General features: G+C 37.8%; 2 protein-coding genes and 1 long non-coding RNA gene across 11 annotated transcripts in view; 1 reads left to right on the top strand and 2 right to left on the bottom strand.

Annotated features, from left to right (window-relative positions):
- The window catches only part of TTC33 (tetratricopeptide repeat domain 33), a 28682-nt gene extending 25523 nt beyond the window's left edge, over positions 1-3159 (bottom strand). The window contains exon 1 of one of the 4 annotated variants that reach the window (XM_042233832.2): positions 2997-3159. The gene's annotated coding sequence lies outside the window, so the exon portion shown is untranslated. The other 3 variants (XM_012097005.4, XM_004017022.5, XM_012097004.4) reach the window with 3 other exon arrangements.
- LOC105602567 (uncharacterized) lies at positions 3020-18956 on the top strand. The gene is made up of 4 exons (XR_001021246.5): positions 3020-3375; positions 7268-7319; positions 10248-12692; positions 12801-18956. It is a non-coding gene; the product is annotated as an uncharacterized LOC105602567 (long non-coding RNA).
- PRKAA1 (protein kinase AMP-activated catalytic subunit alpha 1) overlaps positions 7448-23692 on the bottom strand; it is a 28224-nt gene continuing 11979 nt past the window's right edge. For 4 of the 6 annotated variants that reach the window (XM_004017019.5, XM_060400466.1, XM_060400465.1 and 1 more), the window contains exons 3-9: positions 23118-23211; positions 19125-19269; positions 16861-16948; positions 14606-14830; positions 12193-12679; positions 11956-12082; positions 7448-10427 (exon numbers count right to left, since the gene is read on the bottom strand). In XM_004017019.5, coding sequence (XP_004017068.2) covers positions 10183-10427; positions 11956-12082; positions 12193-12679; positions 14606-14830; positions 16861-16948; positions 19125-19269; positions 23118-23211 — 1411 coding nt within the window. In that variant the 3' untranslated portion in view covers positions 7448-10182. Of the gene's footprint in view, positions 10428-11955; positions 12083-12192; positions 12680-14605; positions 14831-16860; positions 16949-19124; positions 19270-22629; positions 22675-23117; positions 23212-23692 lie in introns of all 6 variants that reach the window. The other 2 variants (XM_042233831.2, XM_042233830.2) reach the window with 2 other exon arrangements.

Raw genomic sequence — 23692 nt, 5'->3', positions numbered from 1 at the left:
AGGCAATAATCATTTATGGCTGCTAACATCATAAAGTGAAAGTGTTCGTCACTGATCATGTCTGACTCTGTGACCCCATGGACTACAGCCTGCCAGTTTCCTCTGTCCATGGGATTCTCCAGGCAAGAATACTGGGGTGGATAGCCATTTCCTTCTCCAGGGGATCTTCCTAACTCAGGGATTGAACCCAGGTCTCCTGCATTGCAGGCAGATGCTTTACTGCCTGAACCACCAGGGAAGCCCAACACGGTAAAGAAAGACAAGTTCACAATATGTATCTCCTGATGGAAGTGACACAGCAGCCATGAAGTATTCCTGCCAAAATTAACACTACATCACCTTATATCTCTACTGGTTTATAAGAAATAAGGGATACAGAGGAGTATGTTAAATAACATGCCTGAGACAAGACAACAAGGAACAGAAACTAAGGAAAAATAAAACTGGTTTCTTCAAGAAAAAAGGAAAAGTTAGGAGGTACCCCCTAGATTAAGAGAGACTTAAGAAACAAAACCAAACACAATGTGTGGATCTTGTTTAGTTACAGAATCAAACAAGCCAATGGGGAGGAAAAATTTAAGAAATAATATGGGGGATCAGAACAATGCCTTCATATTTGATGATATTAAGAAATTCCTGCTTCTTCAGGTATAAGAGTATTATGTTGACAAAAAGTATGCTCATCTTTTGGGAATACATATTAATACATTTTACATGAAATTACACAGTATCTAGGAATTGTTTCAAAGTAATGATGAATATGATATAAGATACACATATTAAAAGATTGCTGAGTTGATAAGTGATCAAGTTAGGTGACGAGTATATGGAATCTTTGTACTTCTCTCTTAGCATATATGTTTGAAATTTTCCATCATAAAAAGTTTCTGAAAGATTCAAAACTGGTAAATGATTTAATTCACAGAACTATATGGTTAATCAGAATGATAACAAATGTTAAACTGCTTTGTAAAACTGCAATAATAATACAAAATATAAGGGCTGAGTGAGCAAGCATAATTGATGGAACAAAGTTAAAGAAAACCCTAGAAGAATTCAACAAGTATTTATTTCGAGAAGGGATTTACTGAGGGATCAAGAACTCTTGCTAGTTACATGGATAGGTTTATAGATACTGAGAAACCTTTGGAATTGTAAATGAATTTTTATATGTTTGTACCCTGCACAAGAGTCTCTATGCTTTCATTCCATTCTTAAAGGAGCCTACAACCCCAAAGAGAGTATCAACTGACTGATCAACTATTGGGATAAGGAAAAGCAATGGACCAGAGGTCTACACACGACTATCAAAGAATGGGCATCGTGGGAGTAATAATGGAAAGTAATGAAATAGTAAGTTCCAGCAGCTACCAAGCTCGTCATCACCAATGCACACTGAAATAAAGTAGAAGTAACCGCTAGGATGAAAGAGACCAAAAGAAAGTGTGGGTGGCTATGAGGTCACTAACATGGAAAGGCCCAAGGCAATGGCAGATTTTGGAGAGGTAAGAAAATCGTGGATCATGTGCCTAAGTTCTTAATGAAGTGTCAATAAACTACAGCAATCAAGAAATGTACTGCGTGGGACTTCCCTGGGGGTCCAGTGATTGGGACTGCATGCTTCCACTGCAGGGGGCATGGGATCTATCCCTAGTTGGGGAACTAGGACCTCACCTGCAGAGAAGGGAGGCCAAAAAAACACAACCCCAAAGCAAACCAAAAAAGAATGGATAGGCTGACAGGGGTAAACCACACGCTTTCCATAGGAGCAGAGATTTTTAGAAAAGCCTGCAGGAGTAATGGATTATAAACTATACTAGGGAATGAGGACAAAGCCAAATCCTCTTCCCAGACCCATGGTAATAGGGGAGAATGAGTTTCCTATGTTTGAAGATTACTGCAAGTAACATAGGGAAAGAACAACAACAACAAAAAGCCTGAAATATAAGTGTGTTTACTATGGAACCTAAGTCCAGAAGTACAGAAAGAGAATATAAGAATGGATCGTTAGAAAGCTCTCACAAGATATTAGAATAAGTCATGTTAAGAAGCCTTGCATTTACCACTGTCCCTAAAGGTGACAAGAATGAGGATGATTAAGTTTTCTGGCTTCAAGTTTCCAAATAGGCAATGTGAGAGACGAAACAGTGTGTGTTAGCCATTCAGTCGTGTGCGACTCTTTGCGACCCCATAGACTGCAGCCCGCCAGGCTCCTCTGTCCATCGGGATTCTCTAGGCAAAATACTGGAGTGGGTTGCCATTCCCTTCTCCAGGGGATCTTCCTGACCCTGGGATCGAACCCTGGTCTCCTGCATTGCAGACGGATTCTTTACCACTGAGCCACCAGGGAAACCAACATAGTGTGGGAACAAGAATAACACAGACAATTTACCCTGCCACAAGCTAGAGAATGCTTCTCTTCACTGCGTCGGAAAGTGAAGCAACGAAGGCGAGGAAACTGAAGAACACAAATAAGGAAGCAAAACAGCATCCTTCTGCGTATATGGATGTATTCGGAGGTGAGGGATTCCGCAAGAAACGATTTACCCGAAACACGTTCCCGCAAGAAAGAAACCAGTTCTAGCGACTTCCCCTCATTTTGAACACACAAACACGTACACAAAAAAACTGCGAAGTTCACAAGGGCTGCCCAGGACGTCACCCGCGAGCTCAGAGTCCCGCCCCAGACACGGGCCCCATCCCCGGGGTGCAAAGTCAGCTACCTTCCGCTCCTCCCGCCAGGGGCGCGAGCACCAGGTAAGGGCCTGAACCCCAAAACTGCTGGTCCCTAAAGACCAACCTTAGCGTCCTGGCTCTGCTACACCCGCGGTGGGCCTCAACTCCGACTTCTGAAGCTTCTTACTCCAGTCACCCCAAGACCCACCCGCCTCGTTTTCCCCCAACTTCCGCCGACTTCCACCACTGACCCGTAGCCTGTGTTACCCGAAGGCCACTCCCCGGGTCCCCTGTTTACATTCCGCTTGCCCTTTACCCACCGGAAACGGAAACTATCGTGCCCACCTCCTTCCCGCTTGCCGTAGATGCCGGGTCTTCCAAGATAGGAGGTTGGTCGACCTAGGGCGTCCGAACCTTCCGGAGCAGCGAGCTGGGAAGAGGCGACTCAGTGCCTTTCATCCGCAATCCTTTCCCTGGGACTACAAGTCCCAGAAGTCACGGCGGCCGCCCCCACCCCATTATTACCCTCCGAGGCTGGTAGTCCGGGCCGCTCGGACTGGGCGCGCCCTCTAGCGGCAGACGAGAGCATCGGAGCGCTGGTGCCCACAGCTCGGGAGCGACGGAAACTGCGTCTGCGCGGGCTGAGTGCGCGTGGAGAGGACTTCGCTGGTGGTATCGCGAGGCCAATCCAGTCAGCAGGTAGAGGGCGGAAAACGACTTTGGGGGAAATCGAGAGCATTGATATGCGGCCCTCCCTGAAGGAATTTACAACCTAGTTGAGATCAGCCAAGTGCTGAGGACAGAGGCAAACCCAACTATAAAAGTATATGAGGGTGGGGAGAGGACCAGGGAGGGCCGTAGCTCAACCGGGGGGGAGGGGTCGGCGGGGGAGGGCGGCCGAGGGGGCCAAAAAGTTGGATGCAGCGTCTCTAAAGAAGAAAGAACTATGACCCGAAAGTAGCTGTTTTGAAAAATAAAGTGGGAAAGTGTAACACAGGGAAGTGTGTAGGAAATTGAAAAATTGAGATTGTTCTCAGTGTTGTGGTTTCAGTTTTGTAAACCAAGTTTTCTCAACCTCAAGGGTGTAACGTTTCCAACTGGATTATTTGAGACCGCGGGAGCGTGGGGGTGGGGGGTGACTCTCCTGGGCGCAGCAGGGTGTTCAGCAGTATCCCTGGGCACTAGATGCCATTCGGAGAAGGCAGTGGCACCCCACTCCAGTACTCTTGCCTGGAAAATCTCATGGACGGAGGAGCCTGGGAGGCTGCAGTCCATGGGGTCGCTAAGAGTCAGGCAGGACTGAGCGACTTCACTTTCACTTTTCACTTTCATGCATTGAAGGAAATGGCAACCCACTCCAGTGTTCTTGCCTGGAGAATCCCAGGGACGGCGGAGCCTGGTGAGCTGCCGTCTCTGGGGTCGCACAGAGTCGGACACGATTGAAGCGACTTAGCAGCAGCAGCAAGATGCCATTAGCATCCACTACCACCCCACCAGTGGTGACAACCAAAAATGTCTCCAGAAGTTGCCCAAAGTCCCTGGAAGAAAGATGGATCCCCCTCTCCCCTCCTCAGCCTCATTGAGAACCACTGATGGGAAACAATGATTCTCCAAAGATGAGCCTCAGACCCCTGAGAGTCCTCAAGATCCTTTCAGAGTCAGAAGTATTTGGGGGACTTCTCTGTGGGTTAGAATACGCCTTGAAATGCAGGGGACACAGGTTCCATACCTGATTGGGAAGCTAAAAATCCGTCATGGCACAGAGCAACTAAACCCGCATACCACAGAGTCTGTGCACTGCAACCACTGAAGGCTGCCTACTCTGGAGTGCTAGCGTAACAATGACAGATACCGCATGAGGAAATGAAGATCTTCCCTGCTGCAACAGAGACCCAATGCAGCCAAATAAGTAAATTTAAAAACAAAACTGTATTTTCATACTATCATGACATCATTTACCTTTTTCATAATGTTGACATTTGCAGTAAGAATGGAAAAGCAATGGTGGCTAAAACCACTGGGACCTCAGTACAAATCAAGGTGGTGATACCAAGCTGTACTAGTAGTCATTGTATTCTCTCCTTAGTACACGTTCATTGTAAGAAAAAGAAGATTCCAGTCACTGAGTGTCCTTAAAGAAGCAGTAAAAATCAATTTATTAACCCTGAGTATAGACATTTCTTTTTAATATTCTGTGTGACAAAAATGGGAGGTACAAAGTGCTTTTACTCTATATTGAAGTATGATGTCTCAAGATAAAAGCACTTGTGAGATTACATTATAAACAAATACCTTTTTTGTGGAAGACAACTTTTACTTAGAAGAACTGACACACCTGCTGATTATTCAGGCTTGGGTCTGACAAACATTTTGAAAATGAAGAAAAGTCGCCTGCTACATCAAGGAAAACAATTGACAGTGTTGCCAAAAATAAAATTCAAGAATTTAAGCAAGAGATAGCTGGAGTAACAGCCAAGTTTGGCCTTGGAGTACAAAATGAAGCAGGGCAAAGGCTAACCGTTTTTTCAAGAGAGCATACTGGTCATAGCACACACCCTTTTCCAGCAGCACAAGAGAGAACTCTATGTGTGGACAACACCAAATGGTCAATACCGAAATCAGATTGATTATATTCTTTGCAGTGGACAATGGAGAAGCTCTAGACAGTCAGCAAAAAGACCTGGAGTGGACTGTGGCTCAGACTATGAGCTCGTTATTGCAAAATTTTATCATATCCATGGAATCACAGTCAGACACAACTTAGCAACTGAACAACAACAAACCATTTTGGAATACTTGTATTTGCCATAATTATCTTGCCAGCTTCCTGGTACTTCCAGACTTTTTTTTTTTTTTTTTTGCCACACTGCAGGGCATGTGGGATCTTAGTTCCCAACCAAGGAATGCACCCACCATCCCTGCAGTGGAAGCACAGTTTTTCCACTAGACTGTCAGGGAAGTCCCCAGACTTTTCTGATGAGATCAGTGGTGGTATCAAATGTGATTTTCTTTTTTATTGTTGGATTAGATGTTTCCAACATTTATAAGAACTATGGAAGTGAACCAGTTTTTCAAAATAATCAGTACGCAATTGTGGTAGCCAACCTCCAAGATAGCCACCTGAGCCCTCCCCTTGCATTCACACTCTTGTGTAGTTACTTCCCACATCATACCAGGATTGTTCTCTGTTGCCTCAAGGATATAGCAGAAGTGATAGTATATCACTTCTGGTATTAATAAAAAGATACTACTATGGTGGTGGCAGTGTTTCTTCATCTGGGTAGAGGCTTACATGGCCATGTTCACTGCAAACCTAAAACACTGAAAATTCATCAAGGGAGAGTCTTGATTTGAGCACTTTTCTGCATATGTTAGACCTCTATTAAAATCTTTAAAATGTACATATCTAGGGACTCAGAGCAGGATTTATGCCTTATGGTCACATTCATAGTGCTTGGTTCATAGTAGCTATACAAGAAGATATAGTTTGCAGAGTGAATAAGTCAATGGTGCTTGAAGCGGTACACCTTTCTAGGAGTCTGTACCAAACCTCTCAAATAACTATCTTGATCCACTCTACCCTGGTAAAGGCTACCCCCACCACTTCCCTACTTACTTTGCTTTATGATAATGCACCTATTGATATATTTAATAATTTCCCATGCTGCCTATATAGACAACATGATCATCTTCCAAGTTGTTAGACATCCTCTAAATTTGTCAAAGTTAACATTTATTGTCATTCACAATAAATAGAACAATCTTTTTACAATAGAACAGTTCAATAAATATTGATTTTTCAGGCAAGAGAATTTCTTGTACAATTTTGTTCAGTCAGGGTAAACATCTAGAGTAATTTATAAGTCCCCTAAAAGCACAACCCATGTGTTGTTCATAACACTCTTTAGTACTGTTTTCTGTTGTTCAATTATCAAGTTATTTTAAAGATTTGGAATAGCGACAATCTAACACAAACCAACAATGCCATATGGGATATAAGATTTTTTACTGATTGAATTCTAATAGTAGTGGAATTCTAACCAAATCCAATGTTGGCAGCCAAAGGTAACTGCTCTTCTGTTATCATATATAACTTAATATTTTGTTCAGGTGTTTAATTTTTAGATGAAAGAAAAGCTCACTAATTTAGATGAAACAAAAATCATAACATTCAAGTGCCAAAATCTGCTCAAGCACTATACTTTATATTTAGGCACACTGTTTAAAAGGTATATAGATGGTTGGCCGTAATAAGTAACATTTTTTTTCCACATAGTTTTCTCAGAAGTTAAAGTTAACTACATTGTAAACCAATGAAAAATCATATTTTGTATTATCCATTTTCCAAGTTAAAGTATTTGAAATTGTACCCTTAAGTATACCCTGGTCAAGACAAATGTGAACAAGACTCAAAAATCTTGTACCACAAAGATTGATTTCTACCATACTACCAATTTATGTTGTATGTAGGCTTTGATTCATCTAGTGAAGAAAACTCACAATAAAAATAGGATTTCTGTTATGGATGGGGGACTTGGAAGGAGTTAAGGGGAAAAGATTTAAAGCACATTTTTTTTCTTTCATTCCAAAGGTGCATGGAGTTCTACATCCACCCATAGTCCACCAATCATTCAGTGTGAATGGTATGTATCACTGAAAAACCAAAAGGGGCGGGGGGCGGTGGCAGGGTGAGAGGTCAGGATTTTCTGTATAAAATGATTTAAAACTCTGAAAAACTACAAAGCCATCCAAAGAAAAAATATAATCAAAGTAAAAGCAATGGAGTTTATTTCAGTGAAATTACCTTAAATTAGATATATTAAGCTCCCCAGTCGCCCAACCTGATAGAAAAGTTCCTCTCAGTGAGAAATCATTTATTTTAATGGCAAAAATTTTACATATCAGTAAAATCTGTTATTTAAAACTGTGTACAGTACATTTCTGGCAAAAGCCTTATACATCTTTCAGTTGTCAAGACAAAGTAAAAATATGGTTGCATAAAATCACAAAAAATATAAATTGCTGAAAAGATAATAAAAAAAGATTAAAAATCATTTGCATTGACTCCCTTACATCTTCAATTAGTAAGAATTTGCAAACAACAGTAAATTTGTGGAAACTGTGATGAAACCTTGACATTCTCAACCAAAAGTTGTCATTTCAGATATCCCAGCTTAAAATGAACCTACTTGCAATAGTCTGTGTATTTATCTTATTATTTGTACAAGTGCAATATTTAAGTATCCAAAATAAAACTCAGTAACTTAAAGGAATCACAATAACTTAAAAAGAAGCCGTTTACAAAATTAACAAGTTTTAGAAGGTCCTATTTAATTGGTTCCTCTTTTTGTTCCCCACTCCCCACAACAGGTCAGAGACATTACAACAACGTCTTAGCTCTATATACAAATCTGTAGCTTTAAAAATACAGTCTTCTGTTCTTAACACTAGGAACATAATGCCGCACTTAGAGAGCCTACATGAAGTCAGTATCTCCAAAACAGAGGGCCACATACAAGTTATAAGTACAGCTTGAACTTATATTTAAATGGAACTCCTATAATTTTATACAGCTTTCCGATTCTAAGTTGAATAGAATAAGCCCTGGACAGAGGAAGCAAGGTTTTCTCTTGAATTCAGTGCATGTTGCTAGGGATGCTGGAGCTACATCTACAACTATACAAGCTATCATGACACTGGAGAGCATTATCACCCAGTTACACAGGTGCCAAAAACAATACTACAATACCAAGAGTCTTAAAAAGGGGGGGTGGGGGGAAGAGTTCTGTTGCAATGGGAAGAGAATACCAAAAAAACTTTCTTGAAGTTAAAATATAAGGCAATTATGAATGACACAGTATTTTATTATTAGCATACACATACATAAATTTTATCTGAAGTGGCTAAATTTTTTCTTTCTTACACCTAGTATGTAATGCATTACACTAAGAGCAAGAAAAAGAAATTATAAATCTGAGTTCTTAGGAGGATTAAGCAACTTTGGGCAGTTCCCATAATGCTACTTTAAGTAATGAAAATCCAAAGCAAATGTGACTAGTTAGAAGAACTGATTTGTTCCATATTTTATCAAAACAATAAGGTAATAGCTAAGAGATAACCAAATGCAACGTGTAAACTTTAGTTGGAGCCTGGTTTGAAATAAATTTGTATGACAATGAGGGAAATCGAAATATGCATCATTAGATGGCATTAGAGAATGGTATTATGGTTTTTTAGGAGAATGTCATTATTTTTTAGGAGATGCTTTAAGTTTTGAAGAGTGATGAGTCTATCTGCAATGTCCAAATTGTTCAGGGGAAAAAAGCATATATACACACAAACATATACACATAGATATATATAACTGTATCTACATACAGATATATAGATAAATATGGCAAAATGTTAACAAGTATTGAATCTAAGTGGTAGATAACGCATGTGATCACCTTACAGCCTTTCAGTTTTTCTTCTAAAACATGGCCATAATGAAATTTAGGAGAAAAAGTCCTGTTTAAGCAGTTAACAGTTTGTAAGACATGTCCTATGCACTGAATCAACTTAAAAGGTACATGACTGAATGGCCAGACATTCCTGCATACAGTTAATACTGACTGACATGATTAGGAGAGAGGACTCTGTGATATTGGCAAATGTCAAACCAACCAATGATTTATTTACAGTATATGCAACACAGCTCTTGTGACAAAAAGAGCAATTTATATACAGAAATATAGTGGGGCAAACTGTAGAACTAAAATTAGTGCCTGGAGTATCTGAATATATAAGTTCTGTATGTTTTTGCACTTACCAAACTAAAAGAAAAAAATTTAACTTGTGTCAGTATCTTTAATGTGACTTACCATATACTATAGAATATTAAGGAGAGGATACGGAAGAATCATCCAGGCTGTCCCTATAAGGAGCCCAGAAAACAAAATCACCTCTAAAAGTCTCTGGGGATTCTAGTCAAACATTTATTTCTTTATTCCTTTTTTGGCCGTACCACGCGGCATGAGGGATCTGAGTTCCCCCACCAGGGATCGAACCTGCACCCCCCTACATTGGAAGCACAGAGTCTTAACCACTGGACTGCCAGGGAAGTCTCTAGGCAAATATTTATTGAATAAATCTTTGAAGCAAATATATAACACATCAACATGTAATTAACATATGAAGGCCTTTATGGTAAATTAATATTCTACAAAGCCCTGTATACACTAAATATAAAATAGCCAAAAAATCAAGTGAGCCTGAGAGACCTATAATTCATTGCGCATAGTATATTATTCTATATGCCTACTGAACAATGAACAAAATTGTCTTAATTCATTTTTGCACATTATGCTTTTAACTACTAATCATGTTTCAACCTCTGTGCAAACTGCATTCCAAAAGGCCAACCCTCAGTTATAATTACATATAACTTGATTATACATGGAAGCATTTGGCTATGATTTATTATGCATGCTTATTGCTATCAAAGAAATAAGCAAAGTTTTAGGTTTACTGTGCAAGAATTTTAATTAGATTCGCGCACATCTCAAAAAATTCTATTGTGTGACTTCCAGGTCTTGGAGTTAATTCAACAGGAGAAGAGTCAAGTGAGGTTACAGATGAGGTAAGAGAAGCTTCTGAGGATTTTCCTTGAGCCTCAGCATCTGAATCATTCCTTTGGCAAGCTCGATAGTTGCTAACTGAGCCTGATCTCTGTGGCGTAGCAGTCCCTGATTTGGCTTCAGTAATTTCATCTGGGTAAAAAAAAAAAAATTCAATTTATTCTAATCCATGACACCCTTCCCAAAATTTTAACAGTATTTAATTTGCTTCTTTAAGTGAGACCAGCTATCAAGAGCATGTTTATTTTGAATACTCCCTATAACAGAGGCAATGAATTATGCCACTTGCCTCTTTTACACACAGTAATGTAGTCAGTCCTCTGATGACTTATTAAGATTGCATACATATTTGGCTACTCATCAGTCTTGCAATCCAGGATTAAGAGCTCAAAGAACTAATAATGAGGCTTAATAAACATCATTCACTAGCAACAGAAGTCAACCTTTCTATATTAAAATAAATGCACTGAAAATTTAAATCTTGGAAATGATCTCATCTAACTCCTTGTTTTATTGATAAGAAAACATAAACCCCTAACAGTTAAGTGACTTGCTTAACAAGTGACTTAAGGTAACAAGTGAACAGAGAGGTAAATCTTGAAACTGAGTCTACTAACGCTCATCTCAGTGCTCTTACTTTGTCTTCATATTTAAGATCCTATAAAAGAGCAGCAATTCCAATGAACAAAAACAAGGAAAAACTAAAATTAAGAACACAACATAAAAACAGTAAATGGTCATTCAGTTGGTAAACCCAGGTACTAATAAACCTAAGGTTACAAATTTAATCCAAATACAATGGAAAAAAAGTTAAACCCATTCTGTATCTAAGACTGCATTGTTAATACCATCTGGACATAAACAAGTTTGGCCAACATATCATAGCTTAAAGCTGTGTCTTTTGATACTGTGTAGGTACTATCTTTGAGTTTATAAAGAAGACAAAGCCATGGGTAAATCTCATACGTGAACAAAAGTAGCAACATATCTTAATTGACTTGGCCAATGAAGAATAGCCATTAACACGTCTACTTAGTTAAAGATTCTGTTTGTGAGAGAACATTTATATATACACAGCTGTGTGCATGCATGCTTAGTCACATCCAACTCTTTGCGACCCCACGGACTGTACCCCGGCAGGCTTCTCTATCCATGGGATTTCCCAGGCAAGAATGCTGGAGTGGGTTGCCATTTCCTTCTCCAGGGGATCTTCCTGACCCAGGGAAATAACCCTGCATTGGCAGGTGGATTCTTTACCTCTGAGCCACCAGGGAAGTGCTGTACTCTACTTAATTTTATTAAATATCAGATATTTTTTAAGTTTAATGCTATTGACTTTAACAGCAAAGTCAACATTTATTCTAAATAAACCATTTCATCTTACCAAAATGAACTACAAGAAACAAAAATGTAACAAACTATCAGTTTAAGATAAAGCTGTATAACGCTTTAAGGATTTTAGAAGATAGTCTTAAAAGGACAATAAACTATTTCCTAGATTCTCAAATATTCAAATCTAAAAGGTGCTTTTATGTTCTTTTGCTATTGAATTACGAGGTACAATTCAAGAAGCTTCAAAAGACTCAAAGATTTACTAAAATCCCAAAGTAAGTAACAAGGTCTAATATGTCGTCTACATTGTTCTGTGTGATGTACATACCATCAATACTTCGGAAATCCAATAAATATGTTCTACTATCCACTTGGTATAACTGCAGACTCATTTTGGAGTATGTACTTGTCACAGGATTCTTCCTCCGAACACGCAAATAATACGGGTTTACAACCTAGCGCATGGTATGGACAAAAACAAAGTGAAAAGGAATTCTTCTATAAAACATGATAGACTACAGGTTTGTCAAATGTGCTAATATTCAGAATGCTCTTTCTTTCTTACCTTCCATTCATAATCCAGTTGTTTAATTGCTCTACAAACTTCTGCCATGATATCATTTGGCCGACTTTGACTTCTAATTCCCAAATGCCATTTTGCTTTCCTTACACCTTGGTGTTTAGATTTCTGTGGATTTAATTCATCGAGGGTATGGCGCGCCCTGGGAGTTTCAGCAACCAAGAATGGTACTCTTTCAGGATGGGGCCGGGTCAAGTGGTGATCGTCGAGAAAAGAATCTGGTGGGCTTGTTGCCAAGTAAAAATCTTTGGCCTCGTTCATTATCCTCCTGTTATCTATTATGAGGTGGTAGGCAACTGCCAAAGGGTCCTGGTGATTTCTGTTATAAAGGCAGCTGAGAACCTCCTCCTCTGAGCATTCAAATTTTTCACATACTTCTTTTAAGGCTTCATCATCAATCATGGTTGAGCTATATGATGGATCCTCAGGAAAGAGATATTTTGGAAGGTCCTGTTTAAACCATTCATGTTCCCTGAGAGAAAATGGTAGGTGTCAGAAGGGTTTGGAGGAGAGAGGAGACTGAAAGTAACTGTTTGGGGAATTTATACTCGTACAGTATTATCATTCATACTGTTATCATTTTTTTAAAACAGATTTTTCTCTCTTGGCTCACATTTCATTGTATAACAGAAATGCTCAGCCTTCCTCTCATAGTAAGAGGGAGACAACACTGCTGGAGCAACCAGGGAAGAAGTGTCTACACTTTAAATTTTTGGAACAAATGGCAATGGCATGCTAATGGTAAAGACATCTTATTTCCAGCTCAGAAAAGAACAAAATTAGTCTGTGGTTTCCTCTTGGGATATATTGTTAAGTGAAAAAAATATATAAACAAAAATAGACAGCTTTCACTCATTGAATGCTTACTATGTGGTAGATTTTAAGCTGAACACTTCATATCTGTTATCTCACCTCATTTTCAAACAACTCCAGTAAGATAATAATAATGTCCCCTTATTTTAATGAAGGAACTGAGATTTCCTAATTTTACATATAAAGGGATATTTTTGGACTTCAATTGTATAAAAATATGCTAAAATTTAAAATATTGAGAGGAAACACCCCAAAGAACAAAGATTATCTTCTGGATAATGGAATTAAAGATCATTTAAATTCTCTAATGTTTTTGGTGTTTTCTAAGTCTTTTCCAATTGTCACATATTTCATTTAAATTGGAAAAAAGTAGGTAAAACACAAGAAAAACCACCTCTAAGATATTCTGAAATATAAATTTAGAGATGAATCAGTCCTTCTCTTCTAGTAGTGAAGTCATGACCTACCATTCCTTCTCTTTTTTAGTCTGCAGAAAATGGAGTAAATGGAAAGGAATTAAGCTTTGTTTTTTTTTTTACTGGAGTGTAGTTGGTTTACAATGTTGTGTTACTTTCTGCTGTACAACACAGCGAATCAGTTACACATATATCCACTCTTTTTTAGACTCTTTCCCCATACAAGTCATTACATAGTATTGAATAGGGTCCCCTGTGCTTATAAAGTAGGTCCTTATTATTTATTTATTTTAGGAATCAAACTTTAAGTTCTACATATGCTCTTTCTTCTTCATTGCCCTAATACTTTCGTCTTTACTGGTCCCAAATACATATCTGATTTCTTTCATCCTTCTTCCTCCATCTCAGAGAAATGTTCTATATAGCCATTAGAAGACCAAAAGAGAAATTTCCATTAACGAAAAAAGGAAAGAAAAACAGTGGTAGTAGAAACAAAGTTTGCAGTATTATCTTCATCAGAAATGACCTGCTCAAATTTGAGATTTGTCATCATCACTTTTGCCTTATTTAAACTGTTAGGTTGAACCACATGAAACTGGCAATACTGGTGGACCTTTTACTTACAAAACAATAATTTCATATGTAATTCAATGTATACTACTACAAAAACAACATGTCATTGACTGAATTAAAATGTTCTTATTCCTAGAGATGAACAAAAGGGAAAAATACAGTAACTTGTAAGATGAGAACTCAAAAAGCAATATACAAATTTACTATGAAAAAGTATGAGAATGTGTAAAAGTCAAACATGAAGCATATTACAGAAAATCTTAAAGAATCACTACCAAATCTAATACCCGACTAGGGTCTTTTTTATTTTTCATTACATCTTTTTTTTTTAAATTTAAAAAGTAATGTTCACAGTTACAATTTCAAAACAAATAAAGAAGCATAAGCAAAAAGTGAAAGCCTTTCCTCCTCCTAATCTTACTTCCTAAGGTAGCCAGTTTAGTATTTTTAAATATCAAGATAAAATAAGTTTGAGTCTATACATTGTTTTTAATATAAAAATGGGATTACATTGTACAAACTATTCTGCAAATTTCTCTTTCACTTGACTTATATCACGGATACTGTTAGATCTGACAATCAGATTGCTTTCTCACCTGATATCTTTGATTGTGGCTCTCTTCATGGGATCCACCTGCAGCATATGTTTCAAAAGGCTAATCACAGAAGGATTTAAATATTGAGGGGTATAAAAGATCCCATCACATATCTTCTTAAAAAGAGTTGGCACATGATCATCATCAAATGGAAGGGTTCCACATAATAAAGCGTAGAGAATAACCCCACTGCTCCATATATCTACCTCTGGGCCAGCATACAATCTGCAACAGGAAATACCAACTGGGTTAAACAATCATTAGTAACTTAAGAGTCAATCAATGAATCATACATTTTAAATACAGATATTTTATAAAGAATTATTAGTCAGAATATGGTTTCTATAAGTCACTGCTATGTACTACACATAGAGATTCTACACTAATTCTATCAATATTATCTCAGGACACAAAATTTAAGAATTTTTTTAAAGTTACAGACTATAGCTAAAATTATCTCCTCAGTACCGCACAATTGTCCTATCTTGAGACATCATACTTCAATATAGAGTAAAAGCACTTTGTACCTCCAACTAATAGGGCCAAACTTTGAACAAACATATCATTACTGTATTTAAAACCACTGTTTTTTGGTTACAGATTAAGCAATCTTTCCTCAACTGGGAATGTTCTGTAGTGATGGACTATAAACCCACTCTCCCCAATTACCCAAGACCTTATACCAAGGTAAAAGGGGCCTGAAGCTGTGGAATGAAGCCCAGCTAACTGATTTGCAGAGGACTTTAAACTCTTATTTGCATTGTACTGTAGCCTGCTGACTTAACTGTTGTTGTTATTTAGTTGCTAAGTCGTGTCCAACTCTTTTGCGACCCAATGGACTGTAGCCCGTCAGGCTCCTCTGTCCATGGAATTCCCCAGGCAAGAATACTGGACTGGGTTACCATTTCCTACTCCAAGGGATCTTCCTGACCCAAAGATCGAACTCAGGTCTCCTGCATAGCAGGTGGATTCGTTACCGCTGAGCCACTAGAGAAGCCCTACTGAGATAACTAGCTGCAGACTAATTAGATAACCCACTCAAAGTCTGGCTTCAGGGAAAGGGTTTCTTTAAATTGGTCAAATAAATTACTGAACTGACTAATAAATACTGTTTTGAAAGTAAAGGTTTCCATACATCTAGACCACACAGAAAGACCTTATCCAAACTGGGAAAACAGACTTCGGTAACGGCCCATTATATATATACACAATTACATATCTTTTTGTTTAGTTAATTAACAACGCCCCCAGTATCCAGGTCCTGAACTGTCTTCTTCCCCAAATAATCTACACAGCCCATATGAAATAATTTTAACATTTACCTGCTAATATAGAAAGATAATGATGAACCTTGATAAATCTAAAATTAGATATTTTTGCCTTACTCATATCCATGCCTTAACACAAACATAATTTCTCTGAGTAGGCTAGGCTAGCTAGCTTATGAAAATAGAAAGAAAATACTACTATATTTCTGCATTCTAAATCAGGATGTAAGTCATTCAAACAAAGAAATAAGGTTCGAATGAAAAGTTATTAAAAGTTAATTATAAAAACTAGTAAACGAACTTTAGCTTCTCTGTTTTCTATTTCAGTAGTATAACGAAGAACAATTCCTCTTCAAAAAAGTAAATTTTACTGTCATCTAAACTATTCAAAAAGCTGCCTTATACTAAGATCTCATGTTCTCAATGCTGGTAGTTAGTATAAATTAACTGAGAGACTAGAATTCTTATTTCAGTCTCTAGAAGATTTAAAGAATGAAAATTAAAAATAAATGAAATCTGAAGATTTTTATCAATACTTTAGTCCAATTCCCCAAAGTACCTTATCATAAAAGCTAAAGCTAATTTGAAAAATTAAAGCTACACATTACACTTTTAATTCTTCATCTAAGTGAATAGTAAACCATTTATTACTAGATATTTCTGCATTAGTCAAGTTTTTAATGTCTCACTTTTAAACTTGCTAGTTTTTAAGCCTTCAATTTCTTCCACCAGGGGAAAAAATGAAAGTACTCTCATGTAACTAATATTATATTAACTTGCAAACCAATATCCTCCTCTATAAATGGAGTTCTTAATCCTGATTCACTTATAATATTTTATTCTTATAATAGAACACTTTTTGGATGAGAAAAGAATAAGCTTTAAGTTTCTTTCACTAGAATTGAGTATTATACCATAGACTAACGAAGTCTAGGAGAAAAATATGATTACAAATATACTGGGCTGGGAGGAGGTGTCAAACACTACCTTCCTGAAATTACTTCTGGTGCAGCATAGTTGGGTGAGCCACAACTTGTTCTTAAAAATTCACCATCTGACATCATGTTTGAAAGACCTGAAAATGCACAAAATTCACCGCTCAAGATTTCCCAAGGACAAAAGTAAAAACAATTCCATTAAACGATAAAACTGAGTTTGCATTAAAGTGATAAATCATCATTTTGTTCGTTCTTTCAACAGAATCCTACATCCTTTATTGTTTCCAAATATTTTGCCTTTATGCCATAAAACTTATAACCTGTTTCAACAGTTAAAGTTAGTGCAAGGTCAGGAGTTCACTGAATACATATTAAGCTATTAGTTATTTTGCTTATTAGAATAAACTGGGCAAGTTTAAGATTCACAGACTTAGAGAACAAACTTATGGCTGCCAGATGGGGAAGAACAGGGGGTAGAGATAGGGGGTTTGAGATCGACATGCATGCTCTTGGTATATTTACAATGGATAACCGACAGATCCTACTGTAGCACAGGGAACTCTGCTCAGTGTCATGTGGTAGCTGGATGAGAAGGGAGTTTGGGGTAGAATGGATACATGCATATGTATGGCTGAGTCCCTTTGCTGTCCACTTGAAACCATCACAACATTGTCAATTGGCTATACTCTAATATAAAATAAAAAACTTTTTAAAAAATGGGTATGTTTTTAATTAATAGAGAAATTACTAGGGAAAAAATGTAGACTGGAATTAAAATTCAAAGTTTCTATTAACCCCTGATCTGATTCTTCAAAAATATATATATATAGTAATTTTTAATATCCAAGTTCCTTCATAGTTCTACTACAAAAACAAAAAACTCAGGAATTCCCTAGCAGTCCAGTGGTTAGGACTCAGTGCTATGGCTCAGGTTCAATTCCTGGTCAGGGAACTAAGATCCCACAAATCATAGTTCAGTTCAGTTCAGTCCAGTCACTCAGTCATGTCAGACTATTTGCAACCCCATGAACCGCAGCACACCAGGCCTTTCTGTCCCTCACCAACTCCCAGAGTTTACCCAAACTCAAGTCCATTGAGTTGGTGATGCCATCTAACCATCTCATCCTCTATCATCTCCTTCTCCTCCCTTCAATCTTTCCCAATATCAGGGTCTTTTCAAATGAGTCAGCTCTTCACATCAGGTGGCCAAAATATTAAGAGTTTCAGCTTCAACATCAGTCCTTCCAATGAATACCCAGGACTTATTTCCTTTAGGATGGACTGGTTGGATCTCCTTGCAATCCAAGGGACTCTCAGGAGTCTTCTCCAACACCACAGTTCAAAAGCATCAACTCTTTGGCGCTCAGCTTTCTCTACAGTCCAACTCTCACATCCATACATGACCACTGGAAAACCATAGCCTTGACTAGATGGACCTTTGCTGACAAAGTAATGTCTCTGCTTTTTAATATGCTGTCTAGGTTGGTCATAACTTTCCTTCCAAGGAGTAAGTGTCTTTTAATGTCATGGCTGCAGTCACCATCTGCAGTGATTTTGGAAATCACAGGTGCAGCCAAAAGAAGAAAACTCTACTTCCTCAAAAATACAATGAATAAAAATAATGACAACTAAAGAATAAGGAAGTCAAATAATTTAGTCAGTTATTAAAAAAAATCTCAGTAGCTCAGAGCTGTTGGGAACTATTTAGTGAATCTCTAAAATAGATCATACATACAAAACTGAAGAAAATAAAATTTATAAGCATCTCCTCTGATCTGAACTGAAACAAAGCAAGAGAGAGTTGCAGAGATTCATTTTTATCTAAGGTTTAATAATGTCAATGGCAATTTATATAGGAAAACAAACTCATTACATTTTCCTCAAGCTGATATTATGCTTTTCTATCATTTAAATACTTTCATTTTTTAAAAATAATTTTATTCACATGGTTTGCCTTCTGACTTTCAAAGTCTGAGTAACTTCATCCCAGTCTCTTTCCTCTCGCTCCATAGCTGATCAAAAGAACACGTGGAAATAGGTTGCTAACGTCTTCACAAATAATGGTCTCTTTTCAGATGATGTCACTAATGCTGCCAATTTAAATTGTCTGCCTAATGTAATAAAAGTCAATTTTAAAGACATAAAGCTATGAAAAGAGAATTCCTTATTTTTACTCCTTTTCGTATGCTCCTAGACTAATAGTGAGGATATACTACTTTGGGATATTCAGTTGATTATATGCAAGTTACCTGAAGAAACGTACTGATGTTTGTTAAACATAATGAATATATGAAACTATAAAAATCTCCTTACCAAAATCAGCTATCTTTGCATTCATGTGTGCATCAAGCAGGACGTTTTCAGGTTTCAAATCTCTGTGGACCACCATATGCCTGTGACAGTAATCCACACCAGAAAGGATTTGTTGGAACAGTCGTCGACTTTCTTTTTCATCCAGCTAAGAAAAAGCAGAGAGGCAACTTAAAGGTGTATCTTTCAAAAGAAAGTAGTCTATCTATAATTCTGTAGCCTATAAAACTGTGAAAATGCAAGAACCTTCCAAATGAACCTCACTCATGAGATGCTTTTTAAATGGGGAGGTGGTACAGGCCGCACAAAACAGAAATGCTAGGAGGATCTTAGAACTCAAAATCAGTAACTCAGTTTTCTCATATTATCACTCTCATGACTATACTCTAATAGCTTGTTCTCATCTAAATATCATGTGCTATTTCGGATAATTTCAATTTTTACTTGAAACTAGGTGTGTTTTCTCCTATAAATTACAAATACTTACTCTTTGATTCCTTTAACAAATATTTATTGAATACCTTCAATGTGCCATGCACTGTTTTAGACACTCATGATATAGCAATGATAAAAAGAGGCCCTAATCTAGTTAATAGACACATAAATAAAAAGAATAAGAGTGTTCTGAAGAAAAACAAAGCAGGACAAGGGCACAGAGAATTATGTTGGGGTGGGGAATACTGGTTTGAACCATATGAGAAAGCAACATTTAAGCATTGTTAATGAATTAGCAAGCAACCATGTTATCCTAGCTTCTAAAAGGTGTTTTAATTTAAAAAAAAAAAAAAAACCTAATTCATTTATTTTATAAAATAGAGTGAAAGTGAAGGTTGCTCAGTGTCTGACTCTTTGCAACCCCATGGACTATGTACAGTCCCTGGAATTCTCCAGGCCAGAATAGTGGAGCGGGTAGCTGTTCCCTCTCTAGGACATCCTCCCAACCCAGGGATCAAACCCAGGTGTCCTGTATCACAGGCACATTCTTTACCAGCTGAGCCACCAGGGAAGCCTTTATAAAATAAAACAGCATTTATCTTTACTCCGCTTACTGAAAAAATTATCTTATGCTGTACTACATTTTTAAAGATATTTTTTTAAAAACTTCTCTTTCCATTTATCCACACTTTCTTATTTTATGATTTTTTTTCCATAAGTGAAAACCATTACTTGGATATGCCTGCTCCTAAGAAGTCATATTTAATAAATAAGCTATTAATATTCTAGGCAAAGGACGCTAACATGCAGTTCTTTAACACAGGTCACAAATTAACATTCTAAAACCAGGTTCCTATACCTTAAATGGTAATAGATAATCTGGAAGATGAACCAGTAAATTCTTTTGAAAGCAAAACCAAAACTATCAAAGAGATAAGAGATACCCTTGCTCAAGAGCAGGTAATAATGATTAGCAATCTAATTTACTTCTAGAAGAAATATAGGTTCATTTTGTAATACAACTTCATATATAAATATACTAAATGAAAAGAACAATGTGTTCTAAATGTGAAAGAGAAGAAAATCAACTGAGTAAACAAAATACAAGAGGTAAAATACTAGTTAAGCTACAAATATGAAAATTATATTCAATACTAGACAAGGAGGCAAAGCCTATAAAGAAAGACTACAAAAGTCAAAGCATATTTCCATTTAAACATGGAAGATGGAACATCACTAAGATGACAGCATATAAAGACAAAAGAGCAAGAGAAGAGACGGCAGTAACTAAGGGGAGTCACTAAGCGAGAGGGCAGATGAACAGTGATAAAGACTTGGCTAACCACAGAAAGCTGAAACCTAAGCCTTTAGGGGTAGAACGCAATGATAAACTCATCTGCACACAGACTTCTTAAAGGGCTTAGATATTGGAAGTGTTGGGAATTTCTGATGATAGAAGTGAGAAATGGACTGAAAACAGGACAGCTGATTGAAGAAAGAAGTTTTAAGCTCACCACCCTTACTAGGGAATAAGAGCAATGATTTACTCTTTAGTAAGGAGAGCTGAATGCTGAAGAACTGATGCTTTTGAACTGTGGTGTTGGAGAAGACTCTTGAGAGTCCCTTGGACTACAAGGAGATCCAACCAGTCCATTCTAAAGGAGATCAGTCCTGGGTATTCTTTGGAAGGAATGATGCTAAAGCTGAAACTCCAACACTTTGGCTACCTCATGTGAAGAGTTGACTCATTGGAAAAGACTCTGATGCTTGGAGGGATTGGGGGCGGGAGGAGAAGGAGATGACAGAGGATGAGATGGCTGGATGGCATCACTGCCTCGATGGGCATGAGTTTGAGTGAACTTCGGGAGATGGTGATGGACAGGGAGGCCTGGTGTGCTGCAATTCATGGGGTCGCAAAGAGTCGGACACGACTGAGCAACTGAACTGAACTGAACTGAACTGAAGGCTAAACACAGCCCTGTTCCGCAAGGACACTAGAGGAGGAATGAGGCACCACATGGAGAACATGGGGCTTAAATGAAAGTCAGCATAGTAATCAGTGAGCCTCTTGGACCCTTCCCCATTTAGCTCACAGAGCACTGGCAGCTAAGCTCACACCCTCAAGGAAACTGGAAGGTTTCTTCTGGAGCAACTATCTCAGCAAGGAAAAAATATTATTAACATTTGGTGTTCCCTAGTAAAACAGACAGGTCCCTACTCATTCAACCGATGGGAAGGTCCATCAATTAATAAATTCCACCCTCCTGACCTTGGCATTTAGAATTTCACTCTCAAATATGAGTGGACAACCTACAATCACCAGATATCTAAGCAAGGATCATGCACAAAATACAAAGACCAATAAAATGAACAGAAAAAGCAGGGAGCACAGAAGGTACAGAAGCAATCAAGGAAAGAAAACAAAAAAAATTTTAAAGAAATTGGCATCCTCGAACAGATGTTTATTATCTCTGTGGAACAAAATAATAGGCTATCTAAAGAAAGACGACTTCAGAAAATAAGGAAGAAATAAAAAATGACAGCTGGAATTTTAATATGCAATGGGTAAAATTGAGCACAATTCCCATAATGTAAAGCAAAATGATCAGGACATGAAAAATGGAAAAGATAAGAAGCATGACAGCAATTCAACTTGTGTCTTTTCCCATTTTTTAGGCAGAATATTGGTGCCAGGGATGGGGGCAGGGAGGTCAGTGGAGGAAGCAGGAGGTGAAAAGACAAGTGGAATACCCAAGATTGAAATGAATCATGTTAAGAAATGGTAGAATCAAAATTAACTTGGTTAATGATTTTGATTTTGATGAAAGTGAACAAATATGCTATGCAGAACAAATGAATGATGTAAAGAACTTTAGATTGGGAGGGAAAACAGTTGGCTTCGCAGTGCTCGATGAGGCTCCTCCAGAAGAGGTTTTTGCATACCACATACTCTGGGTATGAGAAAAAGTATGGCAGGGGCAATGTTCTGTTTTTGTATCTGTAACTTAAGATACTGTTCAAAATGTCTTTAAAAGTTCCTTCCAACTCTAAATTCTTTAAGTCTAATTCCTACCTCCTTCATGGAGCCTGTTCTTACTACTCCAGGTACATCAGATTTCTGAAACCAAAAAATGAATGCAATTTAAATGTGGCTAGGGTTCACCTGCAAGGCCCAGATTTCTAAGTATTAAATAATATGTTTTTTAAGGATTAAATACATACTTTAAGATATATTTTACAAGTATCCATATGCCCCAGAAGCTAAATCTGAAGATCCTGAGTTCCAGGGTCTCAATCTAATCCTATCACTGATAAATCAAGTGACCTTGAGCAAAAAAGAAATCTGTAAATCTCAGTTTCCATATCTGTGTAAGTAGCCTACGGATATAGTCTTTAAGATCCTTCCTAGCTCTAACAAGTCTATGATTCTAGGCAAATATGTGACTAAGGGGACTGGTTATTAAATAGAACTCTTAACAGAACTGCTTTCTAATATTCTGATGCTCATAAAGGATAAGGGGAGTTACAGAATATATACAGGATTAAATCAGAACTGCTTACCCTTCCATTTTTACAGATATAATCAAATAGCTCTCCTCCTGAGACATATTCCATCACCATGAAAATATCAGATGGTGTACTGATGACCTGGTACCTGGTGAGAGAAAACATTATCTACCAGTATTAAAACATGTATATTCATTCATTCAATAAATATCTACTAAGCGCCTATAATACACCAGGCACTGTGCTAGAAGCTGGGAAAACTGCAGTGAACAAAACAGATTCTCTGCTCTCACAGAGTTTATTTTCCAGGAGCCAGGAAACAGACACTAAATAAAAAAGCAATATCTCAGGTGGTGGAACATGCTATGAAGAGAAATAAAGCAAACTAAGGGAAGGAAATCTTTCATACAGGGTGTTCAAGGAAGGCCTCTCTGATAAAGTAACATGTAACAGAGCCTAATGCAATCAGGAAACAAACTATGCCATTACCAAGAAGGTGAGCCAGGCAGAGGGAAGAGCAAGTGCAAAGGCCCGCAGGGGGAAGCCTGCCTGGCATCTCTGAGCAACAGTAGGAAGGCTAGAGCTGAGTAAGCTGGGAGAGAGAAAACAGGATGTGGGGTCAAAGAGGC

The sequence above is a fragment of the Ovis aries genome, chromosome 16 (genome assembly GCF_016772045.2).
Source record: "Ovis aries strain OAR_USU_Benz2616 breed Rambouillet chromosome 16, ARS-UI_Ramb_v3.0, whole genome shotgun sequence".
Lineage (NCBI taxonomy): Eukaryota > Metazoa > Chordata > Mammalia > Artiodactyla > Bovidae > Ovis > Ovis aries.
This window is presented reverse-complemented; position numbering and strand designations above follow the sequence as displayed.